The 15,262-nt window shown below is 45.3% G+C and overlaps 1 protein-coding gene and 1 long non-coding RNA gene across 4 annotated transcripts in view; one reads left to right on the top strand and one right to left on the bottom strand.

Moving 5' to 3' along the window:
• LOC135905611 (uncharacterized) overlaps nt 1-15,262 on the bottom strand; it is a 135,572-nt gene that overhangs the window by 48,775 nt on the left and 71,535 nt on the right. The gene's annotated exons all lie outside the window — the stretch shown is intronic.
• The window catches only part of Hmt-1 (ABC transporter ATP-binding protein/permease Hmt-1), a 134,940-nt gene that overhangs the window by 54,419 nt on the left and 65,259 nt on the right, over nt 1-15,262 (top strand). Inside the window, exons 10-11 of the mRNA XM_065436557.2 lie at nt 5,063-5,172; nt 10,794-10,859. Of these exons, the coding sequence (XP_065292629.1) occupies nt 5,063-5,172; nt 10,794-10,859 (176 nt within the window). The remainder of the gene's footprint in view (nt 1-5,062; nt 5,173-10,793; nt 10,860-15,262) is intronic.

The raw sequence follows: 15,262 nt of genomic DNA, 5'->3' as shown, positions 1-15,262 counted from the left end.
AGCGTCGGCGTATGAATAGGGTACACTTTTAACGTATCAGAGTAAACGTGGCTACTGTCATTGCCGCGCGCGATTGGTTGCGTGCTCACGAGTGCAAAAGCAGATGAAAAGAATCGAAATGCGCCTTTATTGTTTTTGTTGACATCAGCCATTATAAAGGCAACCCATAACAAAGGCAAGTTTGGTTGTACCTCATTTTGTCATGGAAGTGCGGAAAGTGATGAAAGTAATGAAATGAGGCATCTACTTAAGCATGTTTAGTGCGTGCAGGCCGCTTGGCTTGTCTTAAAGAGTCGTTTGCGTAGCATTCGACAGGTGGTAAGCGCGATCATTATTCGCTAGACTTAGCACACGACGTATCGCTGCGGAAAGTTCGGGGTGCGATCATTACGCGGGAAATAAAAAAAAATCTAATTTTGACGACAAAATTTAGGGGTGCGATCATTGCGCGAGTGCGATCATTATGCGAGTAAATACGGTAGATACAGTAGAACCTCGTTCATACGTTCTGGAAAAAAACCACAAAAAAAAAACGTACTAACTGGGAAAGCGTATAATCTGAAGTAACAAAAACGATTTGACAGACTCAACTGTTGTTGACATCTAAGTAATCGGAAGCGTCGCGCAGATCGTTGCATGAGATGCCAATGCACATGGAGCTGGTGCATAGTGCTCCAGCTACCCGAGGTGCCTTTTGTTTTCCTGTTGCGTGGTGTTTTAACAGGGCGATGGGAAACCGAAACAAAATTGAGCTGGTGGGCGATGCCGCATGCCACCGAAGCGAAATGTGATGGCCACATCATGCCGCCTGCAGCAGGGAACAGTGACGTGTTTGGATTATCACCTACTAAAAGCATGCAGTACACTACCGATGGCACTATGCACCACGTGCTGTAAAACAGATAGGTGAAGATGCTTATCGCAATAGGTTTAGCAGCAATAGCTGCGAATGCGGCGTGCGACGACCCAAGCGGAGATTTGCTGGTACCGGAATAAGAAACTGTGCGCCGTCATTTTCGCATGAAACAGGCGGCTATATACTGTTCTCGATCGCACGCGCCTCATGCTTTTTCTTGTTCACATGGGATCTAGCAGCCGTAAAACGTATACGATTGCAGTCTGCAGCAGGGAATGGTGGCACGTTTTGGTTATCGCCTGTTAAAAGCGTGCGCTATACTTCCGACGGCACACGCCCTGTGACACAGATAGGCAAGACGCTTGTCACAATAGGATTGGCAGTGATAGCTGTGAATGCCATGTGCGACGATCCCAGAGGAGATTTGCTGTTGCCAGAATGAGAAACTGAGTGGTGCGCGCTGGTGTTTTCACGTGAGACGGATGGGCGAGAATCGCAGTGAAGCTGCAGTGGTGGGCAGCCATATACTGTTTTCAATTGCGTGCACCTCGCACATTTTCTTGTTTACATGGGATCTAGCGGTCGGAAAACGTATCATACGGTCGCAGTTTAGCGACGCACTGAACGTTGATGCCGAAAAATCACGTTTTCTGGGAACATATGAACTGGTAAAAATGAGTGTAACTCTATTGGGTCACTTCTTGTGTCCTCGATTGTGAACGTTGGCACTGGGAAAACGTACATAACAGGAATGTATCAACAAGGTTCTGCTGTATTCATCTTTTTCGTTGCCATTTTTGCATTGAATTCTAAATGTTAAACGTGAAAGACACTATCAGACTCCTTTCGCATCCTATTTTCTCTTCATCTAGCAAATCTAATACTATCATTCTGCAAGTAGATCAATCTGCAAGTAGAGTAGGTCAGGAGCACTACTATGTTATAAATATGGTTCACCATTTCTTATCTTTGTTAAAAATTCAGTGTGCCCTCTTCAGATAGCAAACAAACACTCTTGGAGTATATCAGTCAAGCTCACTCCGGTTCCTGACTAGCTTGGAAGAGCACTTGGCAGTGGCCAATGGACTGCATGTGTACGGGCAATCAAATGTAGGATTTTTAAAGTAAATGCACTTCAATTTAATCCCAGAGTATTCGTTATGTTTGAAATATTGATTACTTAAACACACTTATATTTATGGTAGAGTGTAGCAATATGGCCTTGAGTTTCCCACACATGACTAGTCTTTTTTATTTATTTTTTATTGATTTATTGATACCTCAATTGCTCCATTCAAGGTATTACATAAAGTAACGTGCAGGCATATCTAGTGGGCAATATTTTTGACAATGCCTTGAAAGATGCATTACTGGAGTGGTGCATGCCTTCCGTAGGAAGATAATTCCAGACATTCACTGTTTGATCAAAAAAAAAATGGCTGTGGCTTAGGTAAGGTTAAGCCCAGGATGCGAAGCATACTAGCCTTTATTTTAGTTGTTGAACCACTGTTTAGCTTGGTGAACTGCTGTTGCTTGGCTATATTTGGTTCGGCTAGACGAAGAAACAACTCATGCGTTACTCTGCTTCGCCTTGGACGCCCCGCATTGGACGCGGTGAGCGTCGAGCAACGCAGCGTTCGGCGCGGCAACGAAATGTGCGCCTGAGCAAGCGACGCACGCCTGAGCCTTAGAAACAGCTCGTTTCTAAGGCAACACCGCATTCACTAGAGGCGCTTTTGTACCGCTTTGGAGCATCGTACTCGTGGCTCAGTGGTAGCGTCTCCGTCTCACACTCCGGAGACCCTGGTTCGATTCCCACCCAGCCCATCTTGCAAGAGTTGAGCCAAAGCCACTTCTCCTCTGTCGTGACGTCACGGTGTCATGTGGTTTCAAGGCGACACCGCCGCGCCTGAGGAGCTGGGTTGAGCCCTCGTAATATGCTTCGCATAAAAAAAAAGTGAGCGGTAGTGTGAGCTACAGAGGGTAAACAGCCTTTGGATGACTATAACGGGATGAAGTGTGATGTGCAAGTGCAGTGTTAGTTTCATGAAGCAGGGAGTGATAGAACTTGTGAAAAAGGCATAACCTTGCGGTTTTGCGGCGCTGCTCGTTATTTTTGAAGGTTCAATGAGGACTTGGGTTTTGTGATGCTAGTAAGAAAGAATATTTGGAGGGAATAAACCTTGCTGTGTGATTTTGCATAGACTCTAGAGCTGTTGAGAGGTGAAATTGGTGTGGGTACCGAACTGAGCAAACAAATTCCAGTTTGCATAGGACAAGTGTTGAATATGCTAGTAAATTAATTAGTGCTGGGGGAATGAGATGTAGACTGCAGTGCAGATGGCATAGTGTATGATTGGCTTTGTTGCAAATTCTGGAAATGTGAGAGGACCAACTGAGGTTGTCACATAGCATCTAAGCTCTCGAGGTAATGTGTTGGACATGCTAAGCCACATGAAACACTGCTGTTTGTTGATGTTTGCTTGCTAAAAACTTGCTGTTTTTATGGATGTCTCAAAGGCATACGACTGTCTGTCTCAAACATCCATCATTAGCAAGTTACAAGTGATAGGTGTTGCTGGTCATCTAGCGCACTTCACGCATTTCTGAATGACCGCAGCATTAGAGTTTGTCATGGGGATGTTTAGAGTGATGAAGTGTGCATTTGTCACAGCATACCACAGGGAAGTGTATTATGTCCCTTGCTCTTCAACATCACCATGGCCAGTCTCTCACATACATTAGACCTTCGCGCTCCAGTGAACACTTCCATCGCGCTCCAGTGAAGACGTCCATGTATGCTGGTGACATCTGCGTATGGGTCTCTTGCTACCAGCACCAACATCTTGCATGAATAGTCCAGGGAGCAGCAAGTGCTATTCAGGTCCACTTGTCAATGCTTGGGCTGCCATTATCAGTGAAAAAAATCCTCATTTGTCCTATTTCCCCAGATGAAGTGAAAATCTGTACACTTGGATCTAATTTTAGGTGGCTTCCTTACCCTGCAAGTCACCCATGTTCTAATTTCTGGGCATTATTCTGGACAGCATACTACTGTGGTGTTGCGTTGTTGACAACATTACATCATCATCATCTTCACAGATGCTCCTTGTGCTTCAGTGCATAGCTGGCATACACCGGGGTTAAGCACCCAACACCCATGCTACAGTTAATTCAGTGTTGGTTACCAGTAGGATGCTATACCAGCTGCCTCTGATGTCACCACCAGACACCCAGTATGTGCACCTAGAAGCAATCCGCAAGAAAGGTCTTGGGACTACTTCTGGGATTTCCTGAGCCAGCCTCGAACAAGAAGGTGCTGTACAAAGCTGAGTAATGCCCCTTCCAGCTTCAAGTGTTCCTGGCTCTCTTCACTTGGTTGCTACGACAAAAATTAGCCTTCGCCCGGCAAGGCCTGTTTCCGATGTATAGTTGCCAGGACACATTCACACCTTTACACTGTGCTGAATGCATTTAGTGCTTTAGAAGTGCACTCCTTGAGACAGAGGCAAAAAAAAAAAAAGACCCACCCTGAACATTTCAATAGCTTAAGCATACTGAGACTGTATCAAGAAGCTCCATTCACAGCATGGTCGATGTGTGGTATGTTTAAATTAACTGTAGCAAACGATTAATGTATGAGTTATTGGGCAGTTTTCACAGCTTGAAATACACATAATTTTGACAGGACCACCAATGTCAGTTCAAATAAATTGGCAGTTAGCATTCTCACATGAGATCGGCAGGTGAGTATTGTGGAAAAGCTGCAGCAACGGGCAGATTACTGTTCTCAATCATGCACCTCAAGCCTTTCCTTGTTCAAATGGAATCTAGTAGCCCTAAAACATATCATACGATCACAGTTTGGCGATCTACTGTACGTTGGTGCCAAAAGATTGTTTTTTCCGGGAATGTATGAATCGGGGGAAAAGTGAAGTGTAGCTGCAGTTACTCATTTTTTGTGTTCTCAATTGTGAACGTTGGCACCAGAAAATCATATGTGACAGGATTGTATCAACAATGTTCTGCCCTGCTTAGTTGAAATAAATGTTAGGTGGCGATGAAAAGTATTGACATTTTGTTCACTTTAGGAGAAATTAACTGGATATCACACTAGAGTTTTTATTCATAGACTGGTTGTGTGAGCAGAGAATACGTTGAAAGAGTCTAAGATTGCCTATGTTTTACCTTTCATGATCCTTGCAGCGGCGACCATTGGCATTACTGAGTGGAGAACCAAGTTTCGGCGGGAGATGAATCAGCTCGACAATGCAGCCCAGGCCAGAGGAGTTGACGCACTTCTCAATTTTGAAACGGTAAGTGCACACAGTACAAGAGCGAAGTTACAGAGCCCGCAGGCGAGTTGCTTTTGTGATTTCCACGGTATGCCCTGCTGCAGGTCTGCAGTTGTCAAGAAAATTACGTCTGGAAGGTTTACACCCAGCTCTCATGAAGGTGTCTAAAGATCCTGTGATCGACTGTGACAGTTCCGTCATTACCTTTTACTCCTGTAGGCTTGAATCGTAAGAGAGTATGAGAATATATACCATACAGCTTTGTTGGTACCTGTGGGACCTCAGAGTACCAATATGGCATAAAAATACATGTGACAAACACGTGTAATAACGAAGGCTGTAGCCTAAAGTGGTTACCATTGAACACTAGGCCAATCATGCGATGCCAGCCATTCTCAACTGTCTCACCTGCCTTATCTGAGATACTGAAGCCTGCTCAAAAAGAAAAAGAAAGAAAGGAAGAAGAGAAAAGGCTGCATCCCAGGAAATAAAACGGACATTTTATGGAATATTACCATATAGTATTGGTATCTTGGTGGAACAAAAAGCTGGCGTCCTTGCAAGTTTGGTGCATAGCCCAGTTTTGATGAAACTGCCTCATTCAGTTTTTATAGCTGTGACTACTAATATGCCATCACCTACAATGGTCTCGGCACACGTGTACTACTTCCATTGGGTTGACAGCTTTCAGCACATTAGTAAGTTTCAGTGTTTGAAAAGCAGCGAGAACAGCTGGTGGAATAGTGTGGAACAATTATCTACTTCTGTGCATTCATGTCTTTTCTTGTGCAACGCATACCTGAAAAGCATCTGGACCATATCAGGGCAAGAAAAGCTTGTGTACATAGTATATATTAACAGGTACCCATGCTCCCCAACTTCTAAGCATTGCAGAGCCCATTCCTCAAATAACCACACCTTGTGGGAGTGCCATACCACTCCCTCTTCCAAAAATGCAACATTTTCAATGTTACCATCAAACAAGTGTCTTGGCAGCTGGCAGGAATGTATCTCTCCTCCACAGATGCTAAAAATGTATGGTGGCTTGTTCTGGTTTAGCTCATGAAGATTGAGCCTACGAGAGAGACCTAGAATGGCATCTTAGTTTCTTTGGGACTAATAAATTTTATTTCCTCCTCCCCCCTTTATGCAGTAAATTAGGATAGATATGTAACAGAGAGAAATCTCTTTTTTAGTTTGAAATTGCATTAAAGCAACACAAAACGTTGTTGCCAAGAAACTTGGCTTGAGAAAAGTTGTTCTTTCTCCTGTGTTAATCTGCACTATCCCACACTGTATATACTTGCATAATGAATGCACTCTCATAATAAACACGCCCCCACAGGCTCAAGAAAATTTTGTGTTTTGTTTTCCCCCGCCTTATAATCGCACCCCCAACTTTGCTCCTGTGCAGTTTCACGATCAAACGGCCACACTGTAGTTTCTTAGTTTCTTGGAGAGACTACAATGCCTGACTCTTGTACATGTGTTTAAAGCAAGCACAATTAATCTCAGTGTCCGTCGCTGTGTTGGAAATACTGAATAATGATGCCATGTGAGAAACGCCAAGATCATGTAAACGAAATTCTGCAGCTAATTTCTGTAGGCTGCACGTCCATGCTAGCTGCAAACATGCCATACCAGCACACCAGCAGAGGCGTCACAAGAGAAAACTGGTGGTGAGCATGCGGAAAGAACAGGCTGAGTGTTATCATGGTCACTCTTTCTGTCAGGTCACAAGCTACCGTGATAACACAGGGTAGCTTCGGACCTGACAGAAAGAGCGACCACGATAACGCTCAGCCTGTTGTTACCACAACCTTGCCAGCAGTGCTGGCACAAAGGCATCTCACAGACTTTAGAGAGAAAAAGAAACGCAACTAGCTGTCTGCATGTTTTTACTCAATCTACGGACTTGCTCGACATAATAGCAGAGAGCACAAGCACAGCGTGGGGCCAGGCGCAGCACATGGGAGAGTCCAAGTGAAGAAGGGGTGGCCAGCACTTGGTCGGCATAGTGAACCTAGTATAGTAGGGCATAGATCAATTTCGCATGCATGCTGCCTGCTTTTTTGCCTGTCTTTCGTTTTGCTGTATGCAATGGGCCACAAGTTGAGTTACAGGCCTGCTGCGAGATATGGAGTTTATCTGTTTACAAAATAGAAAGGCTCATCAGACACCGATAAACTTTGACATGCCGATGAACAGGACGGTCGAGGAAAGAAATGCACACAGTGTAGTTGTCAAAACAATGGATGGTGAAAAGCAGCAGTTCAACGTGATGCTTGCGATAACAGCAAACAGCCCGAAGCAGCTGCGAGGATGAGCTGTTGTGAATCCACAACGGGGATGAAGTGACCAGCGACCTGGACGACAGGTCTGGCAGTTCCAGTGCAGAGTGAAGTGCAATAAAAATGCTGTTGGGGTTTGCAAATAGTCTACATGCACTTTTACTGCAAAGACACTTTATCCAATGCATTATTCAAATCATTACCATCTTACTTTGCATATTTTGCTGTTTCGAAAAAGTTACCATAAAATTTACCCTGCATAATAAACGCACCCCAACTTTGCTTCGCTTTTTCTGAAAAAGAAAAGTGCGTTCATTATGCGAGTATATGCGGTAGTGCTTATTTCAGAGTAACACTAAACTTTATGAAGATGTTGGCATTTTCAATGAGCACCAGGATTAACATTTACTTGCGACAGCACTGGTTGATGAAGCGTCTTGTCTGAAGCCTCTTCTGCGTCGTATCTGTCTCAGAGATGTTGGCTCAGTGCATATCACTTGCAATCGCAAGTCAGTGTTTACACTGGTTTGTGCCTTTTTCGCGTTATATGCATAATCATACAAACGAAAAGGCACGAAGGTGCACTATAGGATGTGCAAATATTCTGTAATTTGAATACTAGTCGAGTATCATATCTTTAATATTCATATTTGATTTGGAAACCAAGTATTCAATATTTTTTTTTCACATTCTACATAATACGAATATTTGAAACAAATCGAATACATTGCTGCTGGTGCAGGAGCAGATGTGATTCTTTGCATCCGTTTTTATTTAACCTGCAAATGTCTTCCCCAATCTGTGCAGCTTAGCACAATCCTTTCATGGCGTAATTTAGTGCTTAAGGTACGCTCATCTGCTGGATGACTAAGCTAGACGGGTAAGCCAAGCAGCTGATGGCAACAGGCACAGATTTGCAAAGAGCCAAAGGAGCACAACAAAAGGCCAATGGAGATGATTGCACAAAGGAGTCAAAGGGCAATAAGAGTCCTTTTCCCGGAAGTATAGGTTCAATAGGTTGATACACTAGAGGCGATTTTAATCTATACAGCCTGACAATGCAAACATGCCAGCTGCTTGCCATGTGCCCACCTGGCTTCTCAGTGCAATGTACAATGCACTTGTTGCATCATATTAGCTTGGAGCGGTCAGGGATCCATTACCACAATACTGCACCTGAACTGGATCCACAATTTGTACAGATCCTGCGGGCGATGGGCGATCCGTGGTGGGTGTTAGCCACAATATTTGCATGCATTGCACAATGCTAAAAAGTGGTATTCTAAACCTTCAACTGTATTTGGGGTTATAATCTCAATATTATGATGTCCTTAAGCAATTGGAGGTGCCTCTTCTATCCTTGACACTTCAAATTATGTTTTTGAAAATTTTATACAGTCGACTTCCATTAATTCGACCCTGACAGGACCGATGAAATTGATGGAATTACCTGGAGGGTCAAATTAAGCAAGATGCAGAAAAAACAGTACGACACATCGCTAATTCATTTGGCAGTATTTGTCCTATTCCAACTTGCTCCTGCTTTCTATCTGTCCAAAGCAGAAAACTAATGTAGAAGTGATATTGAGGCTCCTAAACAAAGTAGAGACCTACACACACCCGATTTTTCTGCAAAAAAAAAAAAACATGGGCAAGGGTCAAACATGTGCTGCGCAATGTAGGTTGGTTTCCTAAAGTCTGCTTCGTCACACTATGTTTATGTTATGCTGTAAAGCATACGAACATTGTAAAAAGAAGTTGTGGTTTTCGTATTTGAGTGACTACGCAGTTAATTTCCAACCCAATTTCTTCAGGTCCACTTTAGAATTGGGTAAATGCCATAATTGGGCATTGTGAGGAATCATTATTGCTTGAAAATCTTCCTAGGGCAGGCCTAAAATAGGCAAAAATAATGTACAGCGCAAAGGACAAGGACAGCGATAGACGACATACATACATACATACATACATACATGCATACATACATACATACATACATACATACATACATACATACATACATACATACATACATACATACATACATACATACATACATACATACATACATACATACATCGCTGTCCTTGTCCTTCGTGCTGTACGTTATTTTTGATCATGAATTACCAACAAGCCAAACCAACCACCCTAAAATAGGCGTTTTTCGAAGAGAGATTGATATGTGTTCACCGCATTCACTGTCCCCTAAGCTCCACCAAGACAGACGCTGCCACTAAAGTGTTCGCTATTGGGATCACAGGAGGGGTCAGGCACATGCATGCTGACTGGTCAAGTTCAAATTATCCAGCGAAGGACAATTTTAGGATCACAATAACTAAATGTTTTGCCTCTAGAAATGCATGAGCGCTGCCTGTGAAGCTAAAGTTAACTGGAGTGGAATTGACAGAATTTTACTGTATTTCGAAGATAGTGAGTAGTGAGTCAGTTGGATGCCTAACACTGAATGAAGACAGTAGAAGAAGCTCGCCATGCCATCTGTGCAGAACACAAGGAAAACATTGTGTGTCCAGGCAGTTCTTTTCTAAGCAGTAGCACTGGCAAACAGTACACCACTACCTAATTTTTCTTGGGTGCTAGCACAGCTATTGTGTCTCTCATATGTCATTACTTTTGTAGCACTACCCATGCTCCCGTGCTTATCACTCGACAGAAAACGTGCTGAATGACAGCTGACACAGGACCAGATGACTGATGAGTTAATGGGCATTTGATGCTGTATAGTAATGCACAGATTGGCAAGACCAGTGGTAATGTGAATTAGCCAGTTTTTTTTTTCTTACCAAAGGTCAAACAAGTGGCCTACTGATCTGTTTGTACTGTTGACAGCATGATTGCAATATTCCATGTGTTAAGCTTGCTAATAAGGACATCTGCATATAATTGTTCACTATTCAAAGTTAAGTATTCATATTTGATTTGTTTTTGAGGACTTTGATATTCGCACCTGCCCCTACCCCCCCCCCCCTAGTGTGCACCAAAATATCTAAGGCGAAATGTCACTCACTGAGTTCATGCTAGATAGAGCCATGATACTCGGCTACAGCAAACACATAGACTTGAGTAAAGCCCATAGTGTCAGCACTTTACTAGCGCAAGTTCGCCAGTTTGTGCCTGCCATGGCAATTGATGAACAAGGGCATGTACGTCGGCAGCTCTGTGCCCAAACAAAATGTATGAGCTTGCAAGTCCTTCTAGTTGCAGTTTTATGCAAAGAGCCATTAACATTTTGTTTTTTCCCCTTGCATTTCATTTCGCATATAAGTACTTTTGTAAATCATTGCTATGATGCCCTGGTGCTGAAGATGTTACTTCTCTGTTCCTTGGTTTCAGGTGAAATACTACAATGCTGAAGAGTATGAAGTATGTGGCTACAAAGAATGCATTGAAAAGTATCAGGTAGGTTAATGTGTCTATTTCATCTTTTCTATGACATAAAGCAATAATTATGCATTTACACCAACCCTAAGAATATGTACAAATTATCTGCATGTTAAATTATGAAATAGTCAAAACCAGAACATGAATGCATTGTCATTCAGTTGTAAATCTTGTTTGGAAATCCATTAAAAAATATCGTTGCATGCTTTGATGTAAGTACAATATACAAATTAAGTTACAAAAGGGTATTATCATTTAAATGTGTGAAGCCGTTCTTAGAATGTCACCCCAGTGAAACACATAAATACACACAGTGATCCATGTTGCAGCACATCAAAACATTCTTTGCCAAGCTTAAACCAGTGTAGGTGGCTTAATAATGGTTACATATGTTGCTCTTCAGAAGGGCATGACTTTAGCTTTTATTTTGGAGAGGAGTGATGGCTCCGAATAATGAAATGACTCACTCTGCCCTATGGAATCTAGATCCCAACTGTTCATCACATTGTCAAACAGTGCTCCCTGGCACCCAAATTGAATTCACTTGAAAATGTTAATGTGCCCTTGTGGACAACAGATATATTCTCAAAAACTGGTCATTATAAGGCCTTCCTAGATATGCCTTAGCTGTGTGCCTCTTGAATGTTCCTGTGGTGCTGTCGCAAGGGCTTTTGTTTTGCAATGTGCTAAAGAAGTTCCATGATGCTGTGAGCTGCATGGAACTTTTTCTGGAGCTACAGAAGGAATTCTTCACAACAAGGTTCCAGGCTCCGGTTGCATTCCAGGTTCCAGTTGTGCCAGTCATAGTAGCTCTCGCTACTTGAACCGTCGCTTAATTCCAAATCCTGTCGTCCCACATCGCCTGCGTCCACCGATGGCAGTTGTCAGCATGCACCAGCCCCAGCATGAAACCTATTCCATTTGTGAGCCTCCTCCCCAGCTCAAAGGCAGATGTGCAACGACTCTTTCCAAGGAATTCACTGAGTCAAGCGTGTGCGCTTTCGGCTATATTATGGCCCACCGCTCTCCTTCCTTAGACGTTCCCACAAGCTGTCTGCTTTCCGTTCAGGTGCGCCTCACTCATCACCGATACACAGGCTTCCCCACTAGCTCCACTGGGTGAAAATTTCACTCTCACACGGTGACGCCACAAGTACAACCTTCGCAATCCATTCAGCGACCACCGCAGTCCTAATGCTATCAGCATTCGAGATTTCACTGTGAGCAGCAACAGGTGAGCCTTCCCATGTTCTGTGCTCACACCTTCCACGGATGCATGGCCTGCAGCTTGAGTATCAGTTGTACGTCTACATCGTGAGTGCCCAACACTTTCGCCATCTCCACGCAAGTCCTGAGCTGCCAGGCAGTCTACCTTTGGAGCTTTGACTTCTACAAGCCCGGGCATCTCTGAGAACCTGTGGCAGGTCGCGATTTTGCACTATGGCATCACTGTGGATGCGCCTCGATCATAACCTATGCTGCCAGTGCTGCCTGGTACATCTCTGCCGGTCTGTGTAAACCCAACGCTGCCAATGACAACACCATCTGCATACTTTACCTGGACTTTACCATTGGACTTTATTTCGATCGCGCTTTGCACTAGGGGTGGGGGGGCCCTGTAGTGGCTTGGCTATCGCCTCCAAATCCAACGAAGAAGAAGAGGGCTCAGGTGCAGGTAGCGTGAGAATAGAAAACGCTAGTGCGCTCGACCTGAGCAGCCTTCGTGTTGGCCGCTCCCGAGATCTTGCGGCACTGTGGCTGGCCGGCGTAAATAAACTGTGGTTACGGCGGCTATCTTTTTGCACCGCCTCCCACAGCTTCGTTATGCTGTCACACTGTAGTCACGGTGAAGAACACGGTAGCGAAAACTGTGAATCACGAATGTAACTCTTTATTGGACAAACCCTTGCCCAGGAAAAACAAGCAACAGTCAAGCACGATAGCGGCGAGCACAGTTGGCGGTCGGTGAAAATCTGATCTGTGGGGCAAGCACGTCACCTTTTATACATGACTCTTCGAAGGTTCTAGGGTAATCACTGGTGCCCGTATGCCATCCAAAAATACTACACAATTCGTGTTGTGTATACAATTTGATTATGAAAGGTTCGGTGAGAACATACACAACTGGTACAATCAATGATAACATTTGCGTAAGTTCCAAATCATGCAGGTGCCTCTTGCGCTGAGCAATCACTGATAATGTGAACAGCAGGTGTAATGTAGTCCCCAAGAAAAAGATAAGTAAGTACACGTGTCAGTATCAAAATTTTGTTTTGTTGAAATTCGACTTTTTATGCATATAAGTACAGTTATATCATAGGAGGTTTCTTACAGGGAAGGGGCTGTAAAATTTTCCAAATTGTCGGGCAGTCGGAAAAAGTTAATTTAGATGAGAAAAAAGAATTCATTTTCATTTTGTTGAATTTGTTATTCGCCAACCAAAGATACAGTTTCGTGCTATGTCGACGATACCTTCACGTTGACAGGACAAAGCGAAGCCTGCGCTGCTTTCGCATCCACTTCGCCTCCGTGGCTGATAGTCTTGGCTGCAGGGACGACACTATCATGAAAGGTGCAGGCAGAGAGAGGCGAATAGTTTGTCCGCCTCTCGCTTCAATGCATCTCCAAAAGTTGAGATTACGCAACCGCCAGCACTAAATACACAGGAAGACAACGCAGATGAAAACATTTCAGTTTTCCCAGGCTTTGCACCCATCACAGGTTACCTCCAAGATATAATGTGCTGGCCATCTATGTGCTCAGCCATGGCCAGGCTAGAGGATGAGACACGTGCTCACCTACTGCCGTCCCCCTTGCACATGTTTGACCATGTTACGGCGTGTGCCTCCCCCTCCTTCTCCTCTTGCTTGTGCAAGAGGACGATGCACATCAAGCCATCATCCTTCTCGACTCATCCTCACATGCTTTACATCGCATCTATGGCATACAATGCACAGGATGCGATGGGATCGTATCGCATTTGGACTTCATAGAGAGAGACAACTTCATGTAGTCGCCTGCAGAACGACACCATGACTAAATGGCGCCGTGACGCGGGCCCTGACGTGTTCTCAGCGGGTGGTCTCTACTCAACTCCAGCGCGTGTTACTCCCGCGGTTGGTCGCCCTGTGGGGCAACGTTCCGTCGGTTTCGCTTGGCCTTTGTCTTTCAAGAGCCGCCGAGACCTGCTGCACGGCCCAGGTTTGGCTTTCGTGGTCGTAGCATTCCGCCGCAGCCGCGAGTCGCGGAGGAATCGTTGTACTTGTCGAAGCCTCATTGGGGAACTTGGTGCAATCCCATAGGATGTGCGTCAGGGTGGCCCTCTCCCGCTGGCACACGCGGCACACATCACTCACATATAATTTAGGGTATAGATGAGTCATTAATACTGGGGTGGGTAAAGAACCAGTTTGCAATTGTCTGAACAGCACCGCCTCCGCTCGGCTCAGCCCCGGGTGCGGGGGTGGAAAAGTCCTTCGAGCCAGGCGGTGGAACTGGGTAAGTTCGTTGAACGTCGTCATGCGGTCCTTGGCACTACACCACGTTGGACGGTCGGTTGCAGCGGCGCGGTTGGTTAGCGCTCGCGCCACTGCGTGTGCCGTCTCGTTGTGGTTATCGTGCTTCTCGGACGCATCGTTGCCCGCGTGCGCCGGGAACCACTTGATTCTAACACACCGATTCTGTTGTTGCAGGTCAGCCGAGCACAGAACGCGCACAGCCTCACCACACACTTTGCTCTTTGCATAATTCCGCACTGCACTTCGGGAATCGCACAACACCGTCTGGCACCCGGGGTTGGCAATGGCCAGGGCAATGGCCACCTCCTCCGCCTGACACGCCCCTTCGGACCCGTAAGCTCGCCGCTGCCCTCGTCGCGCCGGATGACGCCTCGATGACGGTAGCTACGAACGCTGTGCAGTCTCCCTGGTATTCTGCCGCATCCACGAACCTTGTGTGCTCGTCCTTGGCGTGAAAGTCGATGAGGGCCTTGGCCCTCGCTGCTCTTCTCTCCTTGTTGTACTCCGGGTTCATGTTTCTCGGGATGAGGTCCACCCGAATCCGGCGCCGGGTTCCGTCCGGGACAGAAACGTCGCTACTCGCCGCTTTCGCTCCGGGCATGAAGCCCAAGTATTGAAGTATGCGCCTGCCGGCTTCGGTCATAGAGAGCCGCTCCAGCTGGGCGGTCCGTTGCGCTTCCGCAATTTCGTCGAGGGTATTGTGTACCCCCAGGCTCAGGAGCTTGTTGGTGCTCGTACACTCGAATAGTCCGAGCGCCGCCTTGTAAGCTCGGCGTATCAGGGCGTCGATTTTATTCCTTTCACATTGCATCCAGTTGTGGAAGGCTGCAACGTAGGTGACGTGGCTGATTACGAAGGAGTGCACAAGCCGAATCAAGCTTTCCTCCTTCATCCCGGCCTTGC

This window comes from Dermacentor albipictus, chromosome 1 (assembly GCF_038994185.2).
Source record: "Dermacentor albipictus isolate Rhodes 1998 colony chromosome 1, USDA_Dalb.pri_finalv2, whole genome shotgun sequence".
Classification (NCBI taxonomy): Eukaryota; Metazoa; Arthropoda; class Arachnida; order Ixodida; family Ixodidae; genus Dermacentor; species Dermacentor albipictus.
The sequence above is the reverse complement of the archived record's forward strand: the minus strand, read 5'-3'. Positions and strand labels throughout refer to the sequence as shown.